At 38.6% G+C, this 15,242-nt stretch overlaps 1 protein-coding gene across 1 annotated transcript in view; it reads right to left on the bottom strand.

Moving 5' to 3' along the window:
* dnah7 (dynein, axonemal, heavy chain 7) overlaps positions 1-15,242 on the bottom strand; it is a 74,562-nt gene that overhangs the window by 31,461 nt on the left and 27,859 nt on the right. The window contains exons 30-38 of the mRNA XM_005925807.3: positions 14,895-15,143; positions 13,651-13,800; positions 10,646-10,828; positions 8,755-8,931; positions 8,358-8,489; positions 5,721-5,942; positions 4,751-4,948; positions 943-1,098; positions 592-760 (exon numbers count right to left, since the gene is read on the bottom strand). Coding sequence (XP_005925869.1) covers positions 592-760; positions 943-1,098; positions 4,751-4,948; positions 5,721-5,942; positions 8,358-8,489; positions 8,755-8,931; positions 10,646-10,828; positions 13,651-13,800; positions 14,895-15,143 — 1,636 coding nt within the window. The remainder of the gene's footprint in view (positions 1-591; positions 761-942; positions 1,099-4,750; positions 4,949-5,720; positions 5,943-8,357; positions 8,490-8,754; positions 8,932-10,645; positions 10,829-13,650; positions 13,801-14,894; positions 15,144-15,242) is intronic.

Raw genomic sequence — 15,242 nt, 5'->3', positions numbered from 1 at the left:
CTCCTTTACCTGAGATTGACAATCCCTCCAACCTTCTTCGATTGGGACAAACAATGGCAAGAAAAAATCTAAACTTAACATAAAAATTATACATTAATAAAATCTATTGGTTTAATTAAACATGTGAAATTTTGAGATGAGTCATCTTGACCAGCTATCACCGTGGCAGCTGGTAAACACTTGGGACAGCATTTAGTTTCAGTGGCTGCCAGATACGCAGACCTCAGAAAAACTAAAAAACTGTCAGCTCACGCATCACCAAAAATGTGGCCACCTGAGAGTGGCTCCCATCCCCTTCCTTTTGCAGCTGTCACTGCCAGCTGCTTCAGTGGAGGAGGCTGCCTTCATGTTTACACTGGTTGTTGTATTGGAGACAGATGTGGTAAGCATTTTTTCCATTTGTAAAAACCTTAAGGCAATGAGAAGCTCACAAAACGGCAGGAAATGGTTTGTGACACTGACTCAACAGTCGCTCGAGCAACAGAAAAACAAGAATACTCACTCTACAAACATTTTAATCAAGCACTGACACTTCTGTCATTGGCTGACGGCATTTCTAATTAACCTTTAAGTATCAGTGCGGCCACTTACCAGGTGGTCCCATCGCACATATGATCAGGATATCCGTCAGATTAATCATGGCGCAGTCCTTCAAGTCATACCAGTTCCAGTGATCAAGCCACTGGCGAAGCAGCTCCACAGGAGGTTGTGCACCATAAACCTCTCTCGCTGGCATGTTTACATCATCCACAAATACCACCTAATAGAATGTAACATTAGTATTCTTAAACTTAAACTGCATATACTAGAGAAAAACAAATTATCTGGTGTATTTAAAACTGTATGCTGCCACACTGTTTAACGCTCAATAGATCGAGTGCACACCAGCAAAGAAACAAGATGTTCAAAAATAATAAAATGTAGGAGATAAAGAGGCGCTACCATTTTTTTCCCCACTGGAGGGCCAAACACTCCTTTGCGCCGCTTATCTAGCTTGGAAATAATAATGTTTTGTGTCTGGGCAGCTGTAGTCTGGGCTGAGAAGTTGATAAACAATGGGGTGTACACATCCTTCTGTATCTTATTCAACAGGAAGTCCTAGGCAAGAGATTTGAAATATGAACACAAGTTATCATCAGATCTCAAGGTATGGGAGCATACGGTAAACAGTATATTACATTTCTTTCTTTGTTCATTATTTATTATTTGTTTATTTACCAGGAGTAATGCATCTTAATGGACATCAGTGTATCAAAAATATAAACTGTAAACATGGCAGATTACAGCAAACCTGCTAGTTTACATCTGTAGTTTCAGGGCAGGTCACATAATACTTTGTAATAAAAAAGATACACAGATATAAAGCAAGAACAAACACTAATAACACATCACACAGAAATGTGTTAATGATCAGAGATCTGGTGTTCCGTTAGTAGAAAGGGTGATGGTCACACCAACGTATTCCAGCTATTCAGTTTATTTACTTTTAGTGTAACTTATATATAAAATAAATCACCTTCCTCTCCTTTCCTGCTGATCTTCTCTATGTTATAACCAGGTATATATCACAGCCTTAACTGAAACCTTCTGTTAACCTAAAAAGTCGATATCAGAGGCACTAAGTAAAAGTTCCTCTGGATATTTACATCAAATTGGCTTAATATTTTTGACTTCGACAACAAGGTATCACACTCCAAGACATGAGACAAACAGAAATCTTGCTCTTGCACTCAGTGGAGGGTTTATACTCATAAAGGCTTTCTTTCTGGTTTATTCAAATCCTACAAGTGATTTATAAAGAACTAGGTATGTCAGTAGTAGTAATACTTCTAGAAAATTAATAACCTTGTTGATTGCTGCACACACAAAAAACAAACAAACAAACAAACAAACAAAAAACACTGTGCTCATTTTCACCCCATTTTAAATTAGCACACCAAAAGTACCTGTTACAAATACACCTTAAAAGGATCATTTTCAATTTTATCTGGACAAATGATTATGATAAGCTTTTTAATCTAATTAAAATTAAAAGTGGCTGTCAGTATGTATTTCATTAGAAAAAATTCTCAGTTAATCCCTGAAAATGACTCCAAAATAAATTGTGAAAAGAGGTGTCTCACTGAGGAGAAGCTCTAAAGTAATGGTGCACAGGCTAAAACGGTAAAATCAGTGACTTTTTCAAACTGCATGAGTTTACAGAAAGGACATTTTACTAAAAGCTCAAAATAACAGGCACCCACTGAACAAACCTCCTCCTGTGTTTATATGAACAGGGAACATAGCATACATAGAGAGCTGATGCATTTTATTAGGATTTTATCTTTAGGTTCAGAGCACATCCTTAGCTTGCTTTCTGCATAAGCATATATTAAGCGGTCATATGGAGGTTGTCAAACTATTTGAATAATGAGCTGCTTAATCAAAGGGAGCGTGTGATGTGAATGATCACAAGATGCAGACAAAGTGCATCACCCTCTTCCCTAAATTATAAACCAGCAGCACCACTCGTCTGAGTCTCACCCCAGATTAGTGTGGTGCAGGTGAATTTGCTTTAAGTAGTCGGTCGAGGATACAAGTGCGGGCACGGTGCCATACATATTCACATAGTCTGAGCGTTTATCACTTGTGCCAGATTTGGGATTCTGCCACGGTCTGCTGGTTATGACATGGGACAGAGCCACTTCAGCAGGCAGGCAGACAGACAGACAGTGGAGTACAAGGCAGACTCCCCAGTGAGATGATCTCCACTCACCCCAGAGTCTGAAGTTTGAACTTGCTAATGGATGAACTAATGAAGCAAAGGAACGGAGGACGGATTAGTCCTTGATATAAATAGTCAAAGCACTGCTGAGAGATACTCTGTATTCTTCCAAGGTGGTCATTTCACACCTGGCTTCTGTAGCTGCCTCCAAATGATTGGTGTGCTCGCAGCACTTACTCTAGCCTGAGACTGCAAGTCCTACACATAAGTTTAATCATCTGAGTTAGTGATGCTATCAGTGGCACAGGCAATGTTTGTCTGTATCTGATAACAATTTATGTAAATAAAAAACAGCTTTAAAGTGGACAAGATAATAATAGCAGAACAGGGCAATGTCCCAGTTTTGTCTCAAAGTGAAAAATGTCCTAACAGACCACATCAGAGTGAGCTGATTTTCAGTGAATTTAATCAAAATTTGAATAATCTTTACCTTTTTACAATGCAATTTTTAAAAGTTACAGGCCATCAAAATACATACATATTGCCATTTTGCCAAAGCAATATGTATTACTCGTAGATGACTTATTTAACTGTTTGTACTATGTAAGATGTGGTTCTGACTGGATATTATCATCATTGTTTGTGGACATGTGACCTACTGCATCACTAAGTTAATGTCTTCTGAGCATTCATAGCTTCTTAAGTACAGGAAATAGAAAAATGCAACATTAGAGTTCTGAAAGAAATATTTAAGCTATGTAAAAAAATGCAACCAAATTAATTTTATGTACACTCCAAATGTCACAACTAACCACCTTCAATTGCAAATTAAATAGCTTTTCACAGAACTGTAGTAAAGTAGGAAACACTATTATTGCAATCCTGGATCTTTGATTGGTTTTCTGATCATTCACAAAAGAAAACTAGACAATTTTAAATCAGCTGCCCTAAAGTATATCAGAAAAGACTACTGGACCATCAGGTTGCCAGCTGTCTGTATCAGTGTTTGCAATAAAGTATAATCAAGGCATTCATTTTAAAAATTAGAGTTCAGGATGACATGTAAGAGCAAGGACATGTATGTATTTGCAGGTGAGGAGAAGAACTTGAACAGAGCCAGGTCTTAGTGTGGGTAAGAGACTGGCAGCTACAGTAAGTTCTGAATATACTGTCCAAGGGCTTTTTTAGGCAAACAGTACACTGTTGCAGTAGTCTAGGAGGGAGGTGATGAAGATATGAGTGTGGGTTTCAGTCTGAGAATGAAGGCCATTGTCTGGAGAAGTTCTTTGGGTGGTAAAGGGCAGATTTAAAGATGGATTTGACATGTGATGGGAACAAGAGAGCAGAGTCCAGGTTGACACCCAGTTCGCAGACGTCTAGAAATGTGTGTGAAATGGAACATCCACCCACATTAAGATGAAGATGAGCCACTTTTGCGGGCAAAGTTTTGAAAGCCACAACCAATAGTTCATTTTTATTGTACTTTATTTTGAAAAAGCTGGTTGAAATTCTGATGTCATTCAACCAACCGACAAAACCAGAGGAGGGAGCTAATTGGACAACTTGTAGTTGAGATACAATAGAGCATCAGTGGAAGGTCGCCATATGGTGACACAGTTGTTTTTGTTGTTGTTTGTTTTTTAGAGAAAGAGGCAAAAAGCAGCTGTTACCATATGAGTTCTACAGAGTTGCTGATCACGTCAACCATGATGGGAGACAGGGTAGGTAGGCACAACTTAACAAAGGTTGTATTAAATGACAGCTATTATAATAATGTGGACTATTAACATCTTAGATCAATTTCACATTCAAAAGTGGTTTTATTCTAAATGTAACTACAAATTAGGCACTAAGTAATGATTACATCCTGCTATTACAGCAATGTAAAAAGACTGTTCTTGTCTGACATCATTTGAACTAACAGCTTTGAGCTTCATAGAGTTTGCTATACTGTGTATATTACCTCAAATCAGTTTGCGTTAACACAAAATACTGTAGTGCTTTCGAAAGGTTCGATCTGTAAAGTAGATGTATTGCATGACTCACTGTAATGTAGACACTCTTGCCAGTGCCAGTGGGACCGATGAAAATAGTGGGTTTCTGGTGAGTGACGAGTAGCTCCATCAGTGCCATGTAGCGTACTGTGTTCTCAGTGGGAACGATGATCTCATTGAACTGCATGTCCTTGCCTATGGGGGGAGCAGCCTTTAACTTATCTGTCCAAAGCTCCCACCTGCCCGGGCCCTGACATGGAAATAATGAAAAGACAAAACTTTCATTTACGATATAAAGCTCAGTGAGTGCTGGACACATACAGTACCAGACTACTAATCACAGATAATACTATTTGATGAAATGGCCACCGGGCTTGTCAACAGTTAAACTGCTGCATAAAGCAGGAAGGAATTGCTCTCCTCAGATCACAAGCACGAAAAATAAGAGGGTACAAGGATCAAAACTTGTGTGTGTGTGTGTGTGTGTGTGTGTGTGTGTGTGTGTGTGTGTGTGTGTGTGTGTGTGTGTGTTTCATCATCTGGTATGTTATCTCTCATGTAAATATGTCCTTTTCAAAGCAGATATTAAGAATATCTCAAATATCCGTGTTGAAAAGGGAACTAACCTTTTTCTAAGAAAACAATCCTTGAATGAAAAATAAAAAATTGCTAAAATTTACAGCACATTAAAGCCAGATGGAGGGATGTGAAAGAGACTGCAGTATGCAACCATAAAGATCACAGACCGACAATAAATTACTGTCCCTTTTCCCCAACAATCTCAGGGGAGGAAAGATTTATTGGTATGTCACTCCATCTAGATAACAAAACTCCGAGTTAAGTTCTTTTTTGTACATATTGTGATTATGGCAAAAACAAAACCACTGCTATCTTCAGTTTTCTTGTTTTTATTCTATTTTATTCAGGGTTAGGATTTATTCTAATCCTAAAACACTTGAAATTTATATACCAGCATCTTATAAATATCATGCACAAAAGTATCTTACCTCTTGCACTCTTACCTCTTTAACGAAGCAGTACTCATAGAGGGTTCCCTTAGTGGGTAAGGGGAGTGTCAGCTGATTCGGTGGAGCCTCCACAGTGACCAGAATGCCATGGCGGGCTGCTGTCTCCTTACTTAAGGGGCCATTCATCACCTCTCTTACCAGAGCATCAAACTTTACTCGGCCCAAATCGTCACAGCTAGCACCCACTGACCAGATCAGGCAGAACGTAAACATGCCCTTTGTAAAAGAAAAGGAACATCATTACTGGTTTTGACTGCTCAAGCATATCAGTATGTTTAGGGTAATTGCCAATAAACCAAGTCCTGGTTTCCAAAAGAAATGCTTCCAGTTGCATTATCATTTGAAGACTGTTGATGTAACAATGAACTCCTTCCTAAATAAGCATGAAAGTTTTAAAAAAAAAGGCAGCTATCCAGAACTACCTGTGCACACGGTCAGAAAACCGTGAGACTCCTAACCGCTCTGTCCATGCTCCTCCCCTTCCCCCTCACACAGGGTTTCATGCTACTATTGCACTTACATACTTAAAGTAAGAGGTACCCCCTTTTAGATTCCAATCCCAAACATTACTTTATGTAAACACAACATATATTTTCATATTTATTAATCCCGAAAATATGACTTATGTAATGAATCTATGAATTATAAAACAAATACGAACTCAAATGTAAATAAAATTCTAAAGCAGACATCTGGCGCCTACAGTATGGATATATGTTGTGGATATGATTGATGAAATCAATGGCGAAAGCTCAAAGTTCAAAAAAAAAAATTACTCCTACTCAGGAAACTGGGGTTGTTCATGAGCTAATCACATTCCACTCACCACAAACAACATTAAAATACATTGAAAAGACAACTTTCCAAGACATTTAAAAATGTCTGATGAGAAAAACTGTGCGGAGCCACTGAGTAGTATTAATTCCTTAATCCTCGAGGAATCATCTCACTACCTGAGGCCAGGAGAAGCCCAGGACCCCTCTGCAACAGCATCTGACGATGGGTCCAAGGATTTCATTCAAATACCATGGATATGCCTCCGCAGACTGTCACTGACCCACTACCAAACTGGTCAAACTGAACATGCCTTCTCCAGATCCTGCCTGTCACATGTGCTCATGATGAATCTGCTCTAATCTGTGAAAAGCACAGGATTCCAGTGGTGGACCTGCCACTTCTATGGCAAATGCCAATTGAGCTCCATGCAGTGAGCACAGGGCCCACTAGAGGATGTCAGGCTCTGAGGCCACCTTCATGAAGTGTGTTTTTGATGGTTGGTTAGGTGAAATTCACACCAATCGCCTGCTGGAGGACATGTTTTAGGGCCCGCCTGTCTCCTGGAATGTCCTGGTGAAAGACTTCTACACCGTAGTATATTTACCCAATGAGCAGTCTTAGACGACTAAATAGACTACATATTCTGGTGGGCGTGAGAAGGTAAACAGATACCACCAGTCTAGCATAAAAATAAAAATCCCATGGACATATAGGATCTGTTCTAAAACATTTTACTAAAGAGTCATAGGTTGTGTTTATTATACTAATTTAAAGCATTCAGGCACACCAGCCCAGCTCCAAGTACTGTCCAGGTTATTAAATGAGACAAAAAACAAAATCCAAAAAGAGAGGACCTTTGTTAGAACAAAAACCCAGCAGGGGATACTGTAGGAATTGGAAATGAAGCTTAGCAGCCTCATGATAGCTCCTGCTGTTAAAAAGCTGATTAATTCAACACTTTGATAATGACTAGCTGAGAAACATAGGAGCGAGGGTTGAAAGGCATTCATCAGTGCAGTATGCCACAGGGGGATAATAGCAGTGCTTTCAAAAGACATGATTCAGAGGCAAAAAATCAATTGGAACGGGGGGGGGGATGAAAGGGCTCATCTGCTAAAATTTTTCCGTTTTTTTGTCGGGGCAGACCCTATTAATGCAGTAAATTTAGAAAGACAAAAGGAATATTTTCTTTTCTGTGTTATATCTGTATTGTTAACACTGAGCTACAGATTACAGAAAATAAATGCTTCCACACTTTAATACTTTAAACTACAGTATTACTCAAGTATGATTTTAGAAACAAACTGGGGTTTTTTGTATTAAAGTAACAGCAGTATTTTTTTTTCTCATTTACGTTCATGTAAGCAGTTCCTTACACTTCCAAGAGCAACATCCCAGACTTACAGCATCAACACAAAACAGAACCTGACAGTGCCAATTTTTTATGAGACATATTCTCAATTTGTATTCTGTGCATATAACAGGACTCAGATTTGCAGTACACCGCGTATTTTTTAATGTGATCAAATGAGAACGGACACAATGGGGAGTCTTGGATGTTGGTTCAGTATTTCTAAGCTCTTGCGAGTTTGACTTTTTCTGTTTGTACTGTGTCATATCAACTAATTAGCCAAAATGCTGTATGCCGAATTATGCATATCAAAGAGGTACAGAGCTGCAATGACTGTAGGAAGTGAAAACTGTATATTGTGGACTGCTCTGTAAAGCCATCTTTTAGGGTTGGGCTAAAATGCTAAAAAGGTATAAAGACCTTTACTTATTTCATATGTTACTATGTTTTATATTACTTCAATAGAAAGTAGCAGCATTAGCAGCAGTAGTGTGGAAACAAACCTCCAGCCAGGAGCAAATATTTTTTTCATCCACATTCTTAATCTTTGCTTCATCCTGAAATTCATCCATCATACAGTCCATCAGATTCATGAGGGACTTCACTAGGTTGGTGTCAGACGTTGAAGACAGCTCCTAAAATCAAATTTGGAATAAGAATGATGTTTAAAAAAAAGTCAACCAGCCTCAGAAAAAATTAATTTGTTAGTATAGAAGGCAACTATAAACATCTGAAAGTAACAGAAGCATAAAACTAAAATTACACAAAATTCATTTGCAAAAGAAATCATGCAAATGCCCCAGGCATTTTCTGTTCAATTCCTGGCTGACTGGACCACTTGCTGCTCTAAAATCGAAGTACTGGCAACTTGAAAGTGTTAAAAAAAAAGTTTCTAAGCACCTTGGTGGCCTTTCGAATGAGCTGTAGGCAGGCTGGCAGTAGGCGGTCAAAGAGGGCAGCGATGAGGTCTTTGTGCGTAGCACTGACTGTAGGAGGCAGGGTACTGAGCCAGGACAGCATGAGAGGCCGCCAGCCAAGCATATGTGGCTCCATGTAGATCATACCACAGCGAGACACCTGCCACAATCATTTATATCACATTAGAAAATAAACATGTAAACAGTTATCCTTCATCACTCACAAGAATATTGTTCGTAAATTTAACTATAAACCGTCAGGCAGAATTATGATAGACTCCTTATCAGAAGACAAAGCTATACAATGCTGAAAGTAGATGTGATATAAAAATGGCAGTGGAGCAAAAAACATATACTGATAGTGCAAATTAATGCACAGTGCATTCATCACATCATTTGTAATTATTATCTAATGAAAGAGTTGCTGCCTTAAGAGAGAAGTTCTCTGTAACATCCCATTAATAGCTTGGCAAAGAAGTACTAATAAAGCTAGAAGATATTATCAAAAACAGTAAATAAGTTAAGGTTTTAATAAACATACTCTTAAACAGAGAAATAAAAACTGAGGGATCAATAGTGCACAAAAGTGTTGGAAATGCACAAATTGGGAAGAGTTCACTGTGATCACAAAATGTTTGATGCCTCTTCATTCAGCGTAATGAAAGGAACAGATGCCAGGCTATAGAGTATCAAAAATAGAAGTCTGTTTAATAAAAAAAAGCAGAGGCAGAAGCTATTCTCTCAAGACATCTATGCATTTGAAGCACATCCTTTGTTTATGCCTCACAACAAATAACCAAAGAATATATACTGCAAGAAAACTACAGGTACACAAGGACTGCAGGTTATTTCAAATGGAAGAGAGAGGTGTGTCACCCCTGTGATCTCTTGTTTTGACGATTGACAGATTACGCACCCTATAGCACACATTTCCTTTAGCACCTTTGAAATTACACAGTGGAGGGTGGAAACGGTGAGGAGGAGGTTGGGGAGGATGCTATCTCAAGTGTTATGCCCTCCTGATAAATGTCACTGTGGCTTCGTAAAGAAATGTGGCTTATGTTAGCGCATGGCTGTCTAGAGTCTCCCAAAGCCAATAGCAGAGGTGGCCGTATAAATAACAACAGTGCAAACAGAAAAGTAGCATTCGAAGACTGAATACCTCTGCAACGGCTCAAAATACCACAGCATGCATGAACCGAGAGCCTGAACCTCGTTTAGAGTGTGTTTGTCTATCTTGATCTTGAAAATTACGTCTGAGAACCGTTTTTATTTGTATAAATGTATTCACCAGGACATGGAATGGGTGAATACATATATCTGTTCAGATTTTCAGTAATTCTGCAAACAGAGAAGATCAACCAGTCAAATAACCCCCACTGATGTTGTTAATATGACATTTCAAAATGGCAGAAAAAGGCAGAAAAGGGGGCTGAATTCCCAAGAATAAAATTCTTCACAGTCCCACAACAAAACAGAAACATCTGTCATTCTAATTATTGAAACATTAAAAAAAAGAGAATTTCAACAGAACAAAAAAAAAATTCCCAATAAACAAACCCAGAGACCGCAGAGGTCGAGTCCTCTAAAACAGGCTTTTGACCAGAGTATTCATGAATGACTGAACTTCAAGGTGGCCTCATGATTTATAGTTCTGTCGTTATTTATCTTGTGCTTGGCTTTGGTTCAGGACCTCGGTTCATCTTCTGCCTGAAATAAGCTGTTTTAGCTTAAGACCACCTTACCGTCAAGGCTTTCTTCAGATTGAAGGCACAGCTGTGTGCCATGATAGAGGTATCTGCACTCATTGACATCATACAGAGCCACAAGTAGAACCTGCCTGATAGCCAGATTAAATTAAAGGAATCTCTCACCGTGGCTGGAGATGCCACCTCCAGGTCCATGGGTTCAAAGATGAGGCTCATTTGTGGTGACATTTGAATGATCTCACCGCTCATCAGACACAACTTCTTGTTGTCATCAAGTACTGTGTTCATATTCTCGATCCACACAGCATCCACTGGACCATCAAAGATGAGCCATTTTCTGTCAGGGCTCTGAGACACACAAGGAATATGAAATTCATACCATAAGAAATCATTTCAACACAACTGAAGCTAAATTGTTAAGCTGTGAGGTCAAAACATAAAGTAAGGTTACGATTATTAACCACAATCATGACCTGCTGGCTTGCCAGCAGTATGTTTATATATTCATCAGAAGACCATTTATGAGTGCAGTGACTCTGTATAACACTGAAGTTATGCAGTGTTGTACAGTGAAATATAAAGCCTTTAAAAATGACTGTTTAGTACAACCAACAGAAGTTTAGTGACGTGTAAAATCATTCTGGTGACTCTGTAAGTTTTATATTTTTGTAGTATCTTCATTTTTGCAGTTTATAGATGATCCCTGCACACTCATCTCACAGCCAGCTACAGTCAGAGATCAGTATGAAATGTCCAGCTCATTTTGAAAATAGCTGTTACTCACTCTGTTGCTGGAAAAAAAAAGTCAACAGCTCTCAGCATCCAAAGAGTCGCAGATGTACTCAACCTGCAGTTATTTATTTTAGTCTGTGAGAAGAGTTGAAGTATCAAAATAACAGCTAAGATAGCGAGGTAATTCGGTCTGTCCTGCCTGTGCACAGATTAGCAAGCACATATACACCTTCAGTCCGAATGCATGTTGCCCAGTTGCACCAACAGGTTGTGTGGGCTTTACCTGTATGTCGTGTATGCCGTGCATGAAGCATGGCGATCTGGAAACTTTGGTAATCAACAAATTTAACAACAAAACAAATATTCAAAATAAAGTTTGAGGATCATGCACATTAAGGAATTTTCCCAGAAGAAAATGCAAAGAAGGTGGGCGTGGTCTGAAAATATCAGAGAAACCAGGAAAAACACGAGTGTTGATAATTATGATGTTCAGGGTTAGAAAAAATGTGTTTAAAGGTTTGTGAAAAGAGTGCATGTCTTACAACTTTATGTGCCAGTATTGTCCACATACTGCACACTGAAATCATTGTGCATACTTCCAAGGTCACAACTGAACTCCTGTGAATTACAATGTAAGTGAAGAATGTCTGCTAAATAAATGAAATTAACACCCACATTGTCATAATGGGGGCTGACAACAAGTGTCAATTCTCCAGTTAAATGGGCTGGCAAGAGCTGTACTTTAAATTGATTTGTTATAATATAAACAAATGGAGATGCCTGGGCCTGGGCCATCTGGTGCTTGTGAGGGAAGTGAACATGCAGTAATTTAATGATCTGGGGAAATAAAAAAAAAAAAAGCATTTTGTATGCAGAAATTTAATACACTACAACGCAGTTTACTCCAGATTAGTGCACATGAAATGAGTTTAGTAAAATGTGTTGCAGGAAAAGAGAGCAAAAACAACGGAAGACCACTGTCTGCAGAAGAAAATGACTTTAAAAAAGCTAGATTTGTTTTCTGTTTTGTTTGCATCAGTATATAATGTTACTCCTTACAATTTGTAATATGACAGCTTTATATACTAACACTTTTTTTAAATGACAACTTAATTTGGAAACACTGAGAATAAAGGGAAGAAATGATTTTCCATTAGGACATGCCTCTAGTGCAGCCTGTAAATTGTCTGCCTGTGTGTGTCTAGTGTGTGTGTGTGTCACAATGAAAGAGAGTTATTAAAGACCTAATTTTAACAAGGCAGCTGAATGTTTCTCTTGTTTACCTGCCACTGAAGCCTTTCTTTCTACTAGCTTGCAATTAATTGGAATGTCATGCCTATTGTATAAAGATCCGTCAAAACTCATTAACTGAGGGTGAGCAGACAATAATGTATCTCGATCTCATCTTATTCCTGCACAGCTACCAACAGTAGGTGGATGCACATAGGACATTTGGTCCAACTGTACCACAATTACCATGTGCTTTAAAGTTTTACCTTGTAGGGGGGAGTGCAACAGCAGTTTCCTGCTTTCCTGATTCAGTTCTGAATTACTCATTACGAACAAAGCATATGCTGTATTGCCGCCTGCCTCGCAATAAAGTCAGAATAATCTATACTGGCAAACATTCCCATTCAAAATTTTTATTTATCTGCACGAAGACAAACAAATAATAAATAATTTTTTTTTTTTACTTTTAACTGATACAAAGTTGTTCCAAAAACATTTTTATGAGCTGACAGATAAGTGCAATAATGTTACAGAAATGCTAAAATAATGCGGCAATAAAGTATAGTCGATTTCTACTCCACAAAGAAAACATCCTTGCAGGATGATGTTGCTTGGATCCAGGGACGAGAAAGAGACAGCTAGTCCAGTAGTTCATGAATTTCAAAAAGCTTACTCGACCTTTAACAGTTTAATCACAGTTCTGCACTATCTGCAGAATATATTTAAACTGCAAGCACTAAAATCAAATGCATAAAACTGCTAATTATATTCTCAACAGAAAAGCATTTTGTCCAAAAAGAAAAGCAACAGAAAAAAAGGATTTAGTGTACACCTGTTCTGCCCAGTTCCATTTTCATACTTTTATAGTTGGACCCTGATAAAATTATTGTGCATGACTAACTGTTCAAAATAATTCTTATTTATCTCATATCTGAAACAAGCATCCACCACTGGGAGAGGAAAAATATGATGCAAAATAGAAAAAAGGATTCACTATAACCCTGTTTAGAGCACAGTTAGCATAGCAAAGGGTCAGCTGATTTTGATGTTTTGGTGCTCAGATACCTGTAGTAATAGCAGTAGTAGTAAGTACTAGTAGAGTTGCTTTAACTTTTTGACTCATTGACTGTTTCTGACCTGAAATTTCTGATGATCTCCTGCTAGTACTCTGCAGGCTTTTGCAAACCATTCATAGGCAGCAGTCTTACCTGGGAGGCAGCGAAGGATCTGTAGCTGACAGCAAGGATGCCATCAGACCACTCGTGAGAGACGGGGTCAAACTGGCCGTACAGCTGGCCCATGGTAATGGATTTGGGATTGATTACTGTGATCTGTACCTGGTTCTCATCCATCAGACCCTGATATAACAACACAAAAAAGCCATGTGTGCAAAGAGATATTCTTACTGGAAAAAACAAAAGGTGTCCAGACAAATACAAATCAGACAAACGTGAGCGACATGATTATTCATTTCATTCATTCATTTATTTGTTCATTTCCAGGCACAACAAATACCTATATTGAACATAAAATGCACAAAACAAAAAACAAAAATTGCCTGAAAAAGGAGTACATAAGATGACTGCACTCCGTAGTTGAGGCAAAAAACAGACTAAATGTGTTTCTATGACACTCATTTGACCAACCTGTCTTTGCCTTGACACATAAATTGCTTACAAAATTACTGCCAGTATGACAGGATTCGTGCTAACTGAAGAAGAGAAGCAAAATCTGCTTCAAATGGCACTTCAGACAGGATGTCAGTTTGAGTTAAAAACTGCTGGAGGAAAAAAACAAAAAACAAAAATGGAGCGTGAGGGGAGGGAGGCTGGACATGATCAGTGGATGTGCAGCGACAAGGATGACGATGATAAATGTGGCATTCCCAGGCGCTCCATCAGCAGGCCTTCATCTGTCTCCTTGGTGGGATGCCTCTCAGCCCTCTCAGCCATGTAAATACAACAAGCCAGTTCTGGTCCTTTCTGGGAGATCGATAACTACTAAACAAAGACTACAGCTCTGACAAAGTGGATGGATGTGTTTACTTGGGACAATCATGTAGCTCAGATAAGCCTTGAATATTGCATGTAAGACATATTTTTACTTGACACAAAGGGTTAGGTTTTGTTTTTTTCTTTCACAGATTAAATTGATGTATTAAGGACTCAGGTAGCACTATTAAAAACTACTAACTCTGCTTTGTCAGCCACTTAAAAATAAGCTTTGTTTTCCGTTTCTTTCAGAACATGATATGTGAACATATTAAATGCCATTCAACCTAAGGCCAAGTGCCACTTTTAACCACTTATGCTGTTGTTGCCATTATCATGACTCTTATTCAACCACTCAAACCACCCCATTAAGTCCAAGTGTCAATAGAGTGCAAATAGAGCTGGGACTTTCTATTTTACAATCCACTGGTTAGATTTTTAGATTTAAAACAACATCTCACCTTCTTAAAAACGTCATGAAGGGCAGCTGCCAGCACACGGTAAGCACTGGTCTTTCCACCAAACGGTTCACCCACTAACATGAAGCCATGTCTCACTATCATCATCTCAAAGATTTGCAGGATTTTCTCAGCAAAGAATTCTGTGACTTGAAGGTTCATTTGCCGGCAGTTATCCTCAATGGCCTCCAGTAGAACATTGTAGTCACGTTTTGGGAGTTTGACTCCCGGAAACAGGTCAGAGGTGATACCCTGATATGAAAAATGAGAATTGGTAGAGAATACTGGAGTGGAATGATGGAGCATACTGTATATACAGGGAGTGCAGAATTATTAGGCAAATGAGTATTT

This window comes from Haplochromis burtoni, unplaced genomic scaffold (assembly GCF_018398535.1).
Source record: "Haplochromis burtoni strain Fernald_Lab_line unplaced genomic scaffold, NCSU_Asbu1 Contig_87, whole genome shotgun sequence".
Classification (NCBI taxonomy): Eukaryota; Metazoa; Chordata; class Actinopteri; order Cichliformes; family Cichlidae; genus Haplochromis; species Haplochromis burtoni.
The sequence above is the reverse complement of the archived record's forward strand: the minus strand, read 5'-3'. Positions and strand labels throughout refer to the sequence as shown.